We start from the raw sequence: 12006 nt of genomic DNA on the forward strand, positions 1-12006 counted from the left end.
CCGTCGGCCTTTCGTAATGACGATGAGTCGATGACACTCCATTTGAACCCTCCGATGGGATCATGTGTTAGGGAATTCTTCGCAGACTCACATTTTGAACAAATAACTCTTTAATTGAGAAATAAGAGAAAAAATAAGAGGAGTAACAACGTGCGTTACGACTTCTTCCATCGCGGGTCGCCCTCCTTTCCCCCTATGTTGCCAGCCTAGCATTTTGATTCTGCTAACACTCGGCCATTCCTGGCAGCGAACTGTCCTCAGTTCATGTGGTGTAGTCTCGAAGATACGCAGGCCTTTTGGACACACGTGTGCTACGTCTCGGCACGCCTTCTTCCTCGTCGGAGCTTGACTGGTCGAACTGTTCCTGGCATCTTCCACCCCATCTCTTCAGTTGGCTGATGTGGGCAGTTGCCGAGTACACCCTTTTCCTTCCGTTCATCTCGGTCACTCTGTAGGTGTCTGCTGGAAGTACTTCTATCACAGTGAGTGGACCTCTGAACTTCTTCTGGGTTTTTGTTGGGGCACCAGTGTGCTCTGGAACGCAGCTCATTACCGCTATGTCTCCAACACTCAACTTGTCCGCTGTGAAGTGACGCTTGTCGAAGTACTGCTTCGACCTTGCTTGCTGGCTCGCTATGTCCTTTTGAGCCATCTCTTGAAGTTGCTCCGGGCAGACCCACTCGTTATTCTCAGTGTTCAGCCATCTGAGGATACCATCCTGCATCCTTGGTTGATATCCATGCAAGAGCTTGAAAGGGCTAGTCCCTGTTGAGGCATTGTAAGCAGTATTTAGGTAACTTTCTACCTCCTTGATCTTCTGATCCCAATCTTTGTGAGCTGGGTCCGTGATTGTAGCCATAATACACGGTACCAGAGTTCGGTTCACACGCTCCACCTGGCCATTAGCCCTTGGATGGTGTGCCGAGTTCAGTGTGTGAGCCACACCATTTTCCTGACAGAAGGCTTCGAAGCCGTGGGACGTGAAACAGGAACCACGGTCCGAGATGATACGCTCCGGTACACCCTTAGCTGGGTAACCCTTAGTATAGGTGCACAAATTCACATTTATAAGGTACATTGTAACTAATATATTATAAGGTACATTGTAACTAATACAAAATATAAGGTACATTGTAACCAATATAGTATAGGTTACATTGTTACCCTTGACAAACATGCAGCTTTAGAGGTTACGCCGTAGACTTTTATTTTCTAAAAGCAAATGTAACCTCTAAAGGACATGTTAAATTTATGGGTTACTTCAGCAATTTATATATATATGGATATTTTTCTTTTTGCTTGCATTCTATTTTTATAGCCAACCTAGAAAATAAACAATGCTCCACGACAAGGTATTTGCATCTCGAATTGGGCCGATATTGTCATGCCTGCCAGTTGAGTGATATATGTTCTTACCTCAGATTATATAATTATGCTGGTGTTTAAATTGTGGGACTATAAAGAAGACTTCCACTGTAAATGCATTTCATTGAAGCCTTGAAGACAGCACGTAACTTTCTTGAATTGGTATTGACCCAAACATTTTTCTTTCACTCCCATAATGCAAACTTCTGCATGACAATCTGTGGTGAAAAGAAATCAGACGCAACTGACAGGTATCACACTGTTGGCCCCATTCGAGATGCAGAACATTTTTAATCATGACGCGGTGATAGATTTTATAGGCTAGCTATAAAAATACATCGCAATCACAATAAGGACATATGAATAAATAGCTGAAGTAACCCCTAAATTTAACATAGCCTTTTGGGTACAGTTCCTGCTTGATTGCCATTATAACTCAGCTGTAGGTCTCTAACATATACTGCCTCTTAGTTAATGTCCCTCCAATATATGTGAAAGCCAAAAATATCCCCAGTTCCTAGAGTATTACTTGTGCACAAAAGCTACAATTTATAAAAAATGCATCTTCCAAAGGCACAAAATTACTTGAAGTACACACTCAATGAAGAACACTTTGGGGAAGCAACATCTACAGGTTGGCTATAATAATCTAGTTCAGGTGAGCAAAAGCATACTGCAAAGCGCTGCTGGCAATGATATGGTGACAATGAGTTTCTTTGATGTACTTGAAGGCAATGTCATATTTCACTTCCTAACTATGCACCTGAGCCTTTGTAATAAGCTGTTCCGTTTACCATTCTGTGAACGTTCTCGCGAAATAAGTTGGAGTACTCTCAGGTGCGAAATTATTACAAGTTTATTCTTCAACAAGATCTGATACAAAAATACCATCCATGAGACCTACCATATACAGTCAGCGAAGCACAACTGTGTGAAATGACAAACATATCACAATTGATGCTATTTAATAACTACAATACTAGATTTCTGCACAGGTGCAGATATATACCGATCTACTAGTACTGAGCAAAGAAGGGCAAATAGAGTGCATTACTCTTTGCAAAACAGAACCATCTACGTGGGTGAATTAAATGCTTAAACTATGTTTATAAGAAATTCTGAGGCCTATAAATACGCAAGTAAAACAAAATTAACCATCCTCCACCAGAAGGGAGACGAACAAATGACTAGAGCAATTAAATGCACTGCTTGTGACTAGAAGTAAACAAGGAATGACGTGAAAAAAACAAAAAAAACAGCTGCTTATGGAATAAGCCTCTCCCACCTTTGGAGCTAACCAACAGCTTTGAACTAAATCACATACAGTAGAAGCCCGCTGTTATGTTCCCGGGTGCTGCGTTCCCGGATGCTGCGAATTGGTTTTGTCGTTTTCGGCCGGTCCAGGCAGAGCTCCCATAGAACCCAATGCATTCGTCACCCCGCTGTTGCGTCACAACTGTTGGACCGTTCCCGCTTCATACGTTGTGAACTGCCACCCCGCACTGGCCAGAGCGGCCATTTTGACTTTTCATGTCGCATAGCTTGATGATGGGATTGGCCACCCAAAGTGCCGGGGCGACACCTATGACGTATTTTCGGTTTCCGCCAGCAAAGGCATGGCCTTTGAGATCCATATTTGCTATCAAAAGATGCTGTCTATGACGCGTTGTGGCCCTCAAATTGGTTTTGGCGCATATATAGATGCTCCGTATAAAGTCCAAGGGCAATAACGCCGTCGCCGCACGAGTAAAAGCCTGCGAGGGTAGCAGACGACAGAGTCTAGGCAGTGTAGGTGCGTCAGCGGCTTGTAGCTTTGTGCGTGTTCTCGGCGCTCGGTTTGCGTTGAAGCGATAGACAACAGCACAAAGGTCACTTCGCTCGCTGCTGCAGCAGCGCTTCTTCACGCCAGCGTTTGACAGCGCGTGTCCACGCTCATCGAGTGTGATGTTTTCATGTTTGTTGTGGGCGCTGACACCATGGTTGTTAATATAGGTAATAAGTAAATGTTTACAAGTTTATACTGCCGATAAAACTACTATCCTTACTTTGTATAGCTGTCTACTAATTTGCTATCGCAATCGATGCTTCGGCGTTCGGGCTATGACTTTTTTTTTTCAAATGTAAGAATTAAAATAATATTGTGTGCAATTCAACACTACTCTCATTTCTCAATTTTTCCTGTTTCTCGGCTCTTGCGTTTCCCGGCTCTTACATTTACTTTTTAGGGTCCCGTGAAAAACGTATCAGTGGGGTTCTACTGTTTGTTGTTTTTTTCTTTCCCCTCACAGTTGGTAAAAAAACATGGAAAGTCTAGATTACATTTTTCTTGCTTAAGAGCGCACAGAGACGCTTCAGACGAGGAGAAAGCAGTCCTTTCACAAGCTTGTCTCCTGGCAGCACAACTTTTTGCACGAGAGCAAGCATTTGGAAAAATGCAAATGGATATTCTAAGTTCTTAATATAGTAAGTCAAAAGGCAAAAAATAAGTGCCCGTCCTAATCCAGACTTGGAGACTGTTATCAGTTCGGCTTGGCTGCCAGCAAAAACACAAATCTTCTCAGGAGTGCAGTAAATGTGGGGTGCTGTTACTTGGAGGTCCTCAGCTGGCAATGCCATCTATGGAAAGAAATTACAGATGACATAAACCACTGCCCAAAATTTATTTATGTAGTTTAGAGCACGGCATGCATGCCTCATTTCCCCACATAATAAAGCAAACAGATGTACGAACAAGGGCAAAAGGAGAGAAGTCAGCTAGGAATGCTGGCACTAGTAAACCAGACCGGTGTGTTACTCACAGTCAACATACATTGATTGTGCCTTAGTAGTTTGGATTTCCCAATTAACTGACAACTAATGATGAAAACTTGCATCTGTAGCCTAGTGTATAGGCTGAGCCAATTCCCCTGTATTGTTCTCTTAAAAGTTCGCATCTCTTACCAAAGTTTTCATGGAAGAAATATCTGCACAAAAAGAATGAATAAATTGCCTTCCTATATATTTAAAAAAATCATATTTAGCCCAGGATATAAGCAGAACTTATTTATCTTCCGAAATCTGTAGACCTTTATGCTCGTAAGTGAAAGGCAAGAGGTCGCACAACAAGCGAGACAATGCACAAGTTCTCCCACGGCATAGGTCTAAACCCCATACGGGCACCAGCTATGGCATAACAAACACTATATATATATCGCGCTGACACTGGTAGTATATTAACTAAAAAAGATAGTACGCCGCACACTGTTATTGCACAGTGCATTTTCCCAACGTTTCGCTTTGACAAAGGCTGGTCCACCAGCCAAAACGTATGTCGCACTTTCTTTTTTCTTTACACGCACTCACGTTCACTATACTGACGTCACTACAATAAACTATTTGTCCACACGAACATTACTAGCAAGAAAGCCTAAGCAACAAATTCACTATAGAAGCCAATTAGATCAATTTCATTTAATACACATTAGGACACATGATTGCATCTGAAAGCTGAAGAGAATTGTAAAAAAGCAGGGCTGTTCAAGCAGTGAAATTTTCATACCGAGTTCAAGTATAATAGAAAGATGAACCTTGAATATACAATAAAATCCATTATATATGCATGAACTAAATTACAGTGCATCAATTGAGATATTTCTGTCGTTTGGTTTCAACGTTGTTGCAGTTGTACTAATTCAAATTCCTTTCATTTCTCGGGACACCTGCATTGTACGAGCACACCTCAGCTTATTCTGAAATATTGTGTTCACTTTGGTCTACGTCTGGATTCTTTTTAGCAGAGATGCATCTCAACCACACCAGATTTTTACTGCACTCGACTGCATGCATGCAGCCGACAATGCCCGCTTTCAGAAGTGTAGGGGAGAAAGTATGGTCCCCCTTTCCCCGGCCCTGGTGAATACACCTATGCAAGTAGTACAAGCTCAAACTTGCTATGAAGAGGAAAGCATGGTTGCGGGAACCGGAAAAGAAAGACTTCAAAAGAAAAGTAGGAAACGATAGGTCAGGCGCTGAACTTAACTGTTTTATTCCTACAGCAGAGCAAGATGGATTTAACAAATGCGCATGCGTGTTTTAGTGTCGTGTAAGGCGATTACAGTGACGTTTTTAACAGCTGCATCTCATCAAACAGAAAAACGGACGTATCACTAATGCAACTTGTGCCTCTCTTTTTTTTGTGATAGGCCTCCAAAAGTTCTCCAGCTAACGTATCACCACTCTTGCCAATTATCTTAATGTCACGCAGTAGTGGCTCACATGTGCCGGCCCAATGCGCAGGTAAGTGCGCATTACCTCTGTTCATGATTGACAATTCATTCTCCCCGTTTGGCCCACGTAGGATTTCCCATATTTCAGCGGTATCTCATAATAACGCCAGTCGCACATTTCACGTAAGGTCTGGTGTGGTTTTTCTGGCACCCTGACTTTTTTTGTCAACGCGGCTAATGCGTGGCCACAGTCTAGCCAACTTGCGTGGCGCTGAGAAAACACGTACACTAAACCTACTTGCGACTTTCTTCAAATTGTGGGAAGTTTCTGGACATATGGCACCACTGCGGGCTTCCATCCTTTTTGGTTAGGGTTAGGCATATGCTTTTTGCCCTTCGCCTTCTGGAGCAATGTTTTTAAGATGGCCCCTACGACCAAGCTTGGTAGCTAGCTGTCTGTAGCCTCGCCAATTGGTTGTCAAAGCTAGCCTGCATCGCATGAGAGCATGACTTCATGAGAGCAGACTCAAGGCATAGAGTGGCTATTCCTCTTTTTACTAACTTCGAATGTGCCGAATCGTATGGCAGCAATTCCTTCTGTGCACGGGGGCTATACCGCCAACAGACGTGGTTTTTGTCAAAAACTAAAATCAGATCTAAAAACTGCCATGGGAAGGGAGTTCATGTGTAAATAGCATGCCCTTCCTATGTAGCCTAAAATCACGTAAAACTTCGTTAATACACTGGTCAACGGTAAAATCATGGTTGCTTTTCAAACAAATTAAAAATCATCAACGTATCTAAAAGCCTTAAGGTAGAACCTATCGTCAAAGGAACAGTACACGTCGCGGTCACGCCAGGAAAATGTCACGGATCACGCGTGCGACGCAGGAACCAATGCATATTCCCTGTCGCTGAAATACAGGTCGTCGTTCAAAGGCGTCATTTGACCGCGACCTGCGCGACCTGGCCGGCACATGTGAGCCACTAATGCGTGACATTAAGATAATTGGCAAGAGTGGTGATACGTTAGCTAGAGAACTTTTGGAGGCGTGCCACATAAAAAAGAGAGGCACGAGTTGTATTAGTGATACGTCCGTTTTTCTGTTTGACGAGATGCAGCTGTTAAAAACGTCACTGTAATCGCCTTACACGACACTAAAACACGCATGCGCATTTGTTAAATCCATCTTGCTCTGCTGTAAGAATAAAACAGTGGAAGTTCAGCGCTTGACCTATCGTTTCCTACTTTCCTTTCCAAGACTTTCTTTTCCAGTTCGCGCAACCATGCTTTCCTCACATGTCAACCAACTCGCCCAGCAACAAGTTCTACTCTTGCTATGAGGAGAGGTCTGTGCAGCGGTAGCCTCCTTGGCAATGCTGGCTTGCACCGACAGAACCTGTTATGCGTTGTGGTGGGGAATGAAAGGCAATGCTCACTGCAGTTCAAGGACGGAATGTGTAATAAAGGTCCGTTAATTACATAATTGCTACGCTGAAAGAAAAGTTAGCCTGAATTGTTGAATTTGCCAATGTGCTGCCAATCGTCCTCATCATCAGCATATGCTATGTCCACTGCAGGACGAAAGCATCTCCAATAATCTACAATTTACCCTGTTTTGTCCAAGCTTATTTCATTTTATGCCTGCCAACAATGACCAAATAAAAAGTGGGTGGAGGGGGGGGGGGGGCTTATCCTCCCTCTTTTGAATGTGGAGGGGCAAGTGCTCCCCCTATCCCATGGTAAATATGCCTATGGGCACCTGGATGCCCCACCACAAGACACGGAATGTCCACGCTGCAGCCCTTTGTGGCCACTTATATGCAGCACAAGAAACTCGCCTGCTTAGGGCACAAAGTGCATATCACTGAGACTAATTGAATATTATTCTAAAGACGAACAGCGCGTTCCGGCACGACGCTCTCAGCCAAATGAGATAATCATCTGACGTTCAATCCTATTTCGTCCTCAATTCTCTACAATGGATCTCACATGCCAGTCAGTTCGTCCTTTTAAAAGCGCGCTACTTGACCTGCTACAATACTTTCCTACTCCGAAGTCAATCTGCTCAATAAACCCTGAATCATTGCAAACATTGCAAGAAACACAAAAGTAGGCAGGTTTATCTAAGGATAAAAATCTATACTGCTGTGCAAAGCAGAGAAGGGACTTCATTCGTGGCTTAGTGCTATCCTTGCTAATTCAAAGCCCCAATATTATTTTATTGATGATACTGCCCCTAAGTACTTTATTAAATGTATTTTAAACAAGCAGAGGCACATAAAAACAGATCCCAACCACACAATAACGTACATCACACTTTAGAAGTGTTAGCCAGCTAGAGATGCAAATATTTTGAACTAGGTTTTTCAGTCTCGCAACGAACCCTGTTCACACATCTATAAGAGGATTTGAGCAGCAAAGTGTTCAAGAGAGCATGTCCACCTACCTCACATATGAGACTGTGCCCAACATTGCCTTGTATGTGCTTCATAACATCTACCAGCGTGCATTCCCGTTCTTCATTTTCCGAGAAGACTCGCACCACAGCAGCAAGTTTGTTCTCAAGTTCTGTTATCTTCGATCCAAACCGAAGTTCCACCTCAATGCACAGCTGCAACACAGAAATTTAGAAAGTTAGGATGAATAAGTGTTCGCGAAATGGGCTTCAAATAATAAACAATGTTTGACATCATAAAAATAAGCTGTAGAGATGATAACACTTAATAATTAGGTGCACTGGCTCATTCGCTGAGAACAACTTGAGATTGTTCACCATTAAAACTACTATCATGTTTACTGGCCGATTTTAATGAATGCATTTTCTAAACTTACTTTAAAGTTTTCAAGATGACATTCTTGCACATTTCAAAAAAAATTCCTGACAGACTGCCAAGTACGTGCGTTCAGTGAACGCTGCTAACCTATTTGCTTTTCTGTTTTCTTTAGGCTCACATGCTTTTATTCCTGCTACATTTCCTGTTCTGTCAGCTGAACTCAAAGTTTTAACTTATGTCAATAACATTTGCATAATGATTGCTTCATGTGTCATGTGTGGCATTTCACGAAATAAGCACTACAACCTGCAATAAGTTTTCTTCAAAGAAACAAATCTGCAGCAGCTTTTATGATATTCAGCCCATAAAGTAACATTAGTAACAGACTATAGGTTGAACAGGCGTGCATAATCTAAAGAGCTCACGTTTTAAGTCAGAAATTTGCCTGCGCTATGCAAGTCCCCATAAGGAATGTTGGCTTTTTAGCTAAAACACTCTCATCCAATCTCCACCTGACTTCTATCATTCAACTATGTTTTGTCTTCACACAACCTTAAATATTAGTAATGTTAACTTACTATTTCCTCCACCAAAAAGTACTGTGGGAGAGGGTCCATGTGTGTATTGCGGCGGTCTGGGAGCGTCACCGTCAGCAGGATTCTCATTCTTTGCATATCAAGTGATGCAGCACTCATACTTGAAGAGCTTAGGGCCTGGAAGGAATTTAATTATAGGCATAAATGGCAGCGCCCCTCTCTGGCCAGAATGTATACAGAGAAATAGACTTGGCATAATGTTGCTTCTAATGCTGATTAAAGATGTTAAGGAACAAACCTGTAGTTCAGAAGCAGCGTTCTCATTTGTGATAGTTGCTCGGGGTGCCGGCGACACAACTAATACAGCACTTTTCCTTGCCCGGTGCTTCCGGACCTTTCTTGCCACTGACAGCCTCCTTATGAACGCACTCTACAAAAAGACAGCATTCAAATGTACAAATGCTCAATCCTTCAAAGAATGCCAATATATAAGAAGCAAATGTGCCGCCTGTTATTTGTATAGGACAAAGCTGGACAACTTCCTTGACATGATTGAATATTTGGCTTCTGAATTCAGTAGAGTCAAGACCCAGCATACAATGCTTTCAATCTATTGCACACTCATTACCTGTTATAAACATAAGCACTGACTCACGTAAACCTGGCTTCTTGTTTTCTGCAGCCGGCTTTCAGGCTTTGGTTCATCCCACATCAGGTGTGGGTACATCTTTACAAGAGCATCTCCAAGGGCCTTGTACATCCAACGACATTGGGCAGTGTTGCTGCTGGTGATTATATCATTCTCACTGCAGATAGTTCAGCAAAAATAATGTTTTGAAGCACTCATTCTATTTCCGCATCAAACAGCAAAGAATTGCTTTTGCATGAAAAGCTGGTGAATGATATAAGGGATGGTTAGTGTTCTTGAGGAAGGAAAAACTCACTCTAAGAAGAGTGCGATTTCTGTCCGGAGCTGGCGACATAGCTGTTTGTGCTGTCTTTGTGAAAGCACTTTCCCCTCAAGGAGCGGTTGCACACACGGAGAAAATGTAGGCAAGTTCTCAAGAAGCCACTCAAAGAATTCCTGGAATAAGAACAGTACTTCATTGTAAGACACCACTGCACATATATAATAAAAACATTCTCTGGGCTTGGTGGGCTTTACACCAATGTTGAAAAAATGACAACTTTATCAGAGAGGACACTCATGGAGACACTTTGTGATCCCATAAATATTGTCATCCTTTGAGTACACAAACAGGGGCCATGGGTACAACAGCGATTCAGACCTCATTGCCATTGTATGCGTTGTCTTCAGCAAAACAAGGCATTTACATGCTTTGCGTATCTGGCTTGAACAAGCACATGCACAACAAAAAAAAATGTTGCGGCACCAGGATACAATTGCCTGTACCTCTCCAAACAGTGGACCATCGCTTCTTGAAAACACAACAACATCAGAAATGGAGATCTTTACATTAGCAACATTGGCATACGATACAGAAGAAGCTACTTCGCCAATGTTCCTGGTCTCTAAACCACAATGTAGGAAATCAGACGTCAGGATGAATGGCATTCCAACATCTGGCATGCCACGTTGAGCTTCTTTAAGTTTAGGGTGACCTGGTGCTTCCCAAAGATCACTGGACATTTGTGTTTGAAAAAAGTCAGCAACTGATAAGGGAATGTTTTTGAAATTCCAGAATTTCTTGGATTTTGGAAGGGCATTTTTGCCTTCAAAACGCATTGTCCAGTGATGATGAGAAGGACCAAAGCGTCTTATCTGTGTGCTCATGTGCAGCAGCATGTGGTGCTTCGGCTTAAATGCATCTGAGCCATACAGCCTCACAATAAGTTCATTATGACGTGCAATAAGGTGCTCAACATCCCAAAGCACATCAGGAGATAACACAGGAGAAAGTAACAGCTGCGTGATTATGCACAACAACAAAAAACACTCACAGTGTGGCTCTTGCACATTGTTTCTGGGCACAAAATTATCTATTATGAACAAAAAATGCAGCATAAGTACATAAGTAGAACTTGCTGAAGAAGGAAAACTGAAATCAGATTCAAAAGGCCTGGGATAGTCACTTTTGCTCACAAACTTGTGGAAAGAAAATTGAGACAGGGCAGCATTGAGTTGGCTTAAACTGATCCATGAAGCTTCTCTCACAATGAATTTTGCAAAGAGTTGCAGTTCAAACGGAACAACCCCTTCTAGCAGGACGGCATCGGATCATAAAGCAGGTCTGTCAAGATCGAGAAGTGGTTGATTTTGGACAGCACAGACCTAGAATTGATACCACATTGTGCTGAATGCTCAGTGAAGCTTTTCTTTGAATCCGATTTTTCAAGTTGCAACAACTGCTTTTCATATTGGACACTGGGTACGCAAAGAACACTCTATCTCATAGTGGAAGCGAGAAAATTCAGATGTTGCAACCATACAAGTCCTACATGCGAAGCGGACATTCTTGCTGAAAGATTCCTTGAATCCTGCTATGTTGTGGCATGCCAGGGAGTCTCCAGAGTATGCCAACAGGTACCCAAAAAATGTTTCTTTGCTATGCATTGTTTGAAGGTCACAGCCAGTTTGTAGCTTATTCACAGTTAGAAAAAAAGTCACTAAGGAGCTTTGCCTTTGCATCCATTGACTTCAAGTCCTTTGAGTTTCCTACAGCCAGTAAAAAAATATTACTCAGTTTCGACCTCTCCGATGCCTTAATATTTACAAATGACACATAAAAAACTGTTAGTTTACCTCTAGAGCCTCTTTTCATGCCAATCGGATTGGCCAACTCGATATCGTCACAGTAAAGTAACATCACAATTAAATTTTCATCATGGGAACTGCCAACGGGATGTGTCTGAAATCTCGTGCCATCAGTGAAATCCTTGAGGAGGTCACTGCTTGAGATGTCCAATTTGGACTTGAAGCAATGGAGAAAATATGGGTGTGCAGCAGATTTTCAAGCAGGCTTTTAAGAGGATAATATAGCCTTTACTCCCACAATCAAGAGTTACCTCTACTGAGCAACTATATTCCTTCGGAACAAAAAGTGCATTCCTGCACTGGAATTATGAAGAGCTGAAACATCAAGCGCAACGCCGGCAGCTGC

The 12006-nt window shown here is 42.5% G+C and overlaps 2 protein-coding genes across 3 annotated transcripts; both read right to left on the reverse strand.

The window, feature by feature from the left end:
* Window positions 1–262: 262 nt before the first annotated feature.
* LOC119444692 (uncharacterized) lies at window positions 263–859 on the reverse strand. The gene has a single exon (XM_037709056.1). It carries the CDS (start codon window positions 857–859, stop codon window positions 263–265), a length of 597 nt encoding a protein of 198 aa, XP_037564984.1.
* A 163-nt stretch (window positions 860–1022) lies between these two features.
* On the reverse strand, window positions 1023–10029 carry LOC119444699 (uncharacterized). 2 transcript variants are annotated; one of them, XM_037709061.2, is made up of 6 exons: window positions 9829–10029; window positions 9540–9690; window positions 9183–9314; window positions 8927–9061; window positions 8021–8185; window positions 1023–3981 (listed from the first exon to the last, which is right to left on the reverse strand). In XM_037709061.2, the coding sequence occupies exons 2-6, from the start codon at window positions 9642–9644 to the stop codon at window positions 3676–3678; spliced, it is 843 nt and encodes a 280-aa protein (XP_037564989.2). In that variant the 5' UTR covers window positions 9645–9690; window positions 9829–10029; the 3' UTR covers window positions 1023–3675. The 2 variants fall into 2 exon arrangements, with proteins under 2 accessions (XP_037564989.2, XP_049516470.1); XM_049660513.1 differs by lacking the exon at window positions 9829–10029 and having other exon boundaries at window positions 9540–9779.
* Window positions 10030–12006: the final 1977 nt, after the last annotated feature.

The sequence above is a fragment of the Dermacentor silvarum genome, chromosome 1 (genome assembly GCF_013339745.2).
Source record: "Dermacentor silvarum isolate Dsil-2018 chromosome 1, BIME_Dsil_1.4, whole genome shotgun sequence".
Classification (NCBI taxonomy): domain Eukaryota; kingdom Metazoa; phylum Arthropoda; class Arachnida; order Ixodida; family Ixodidae; genus Dermacentor; species Dermacentor silvarum.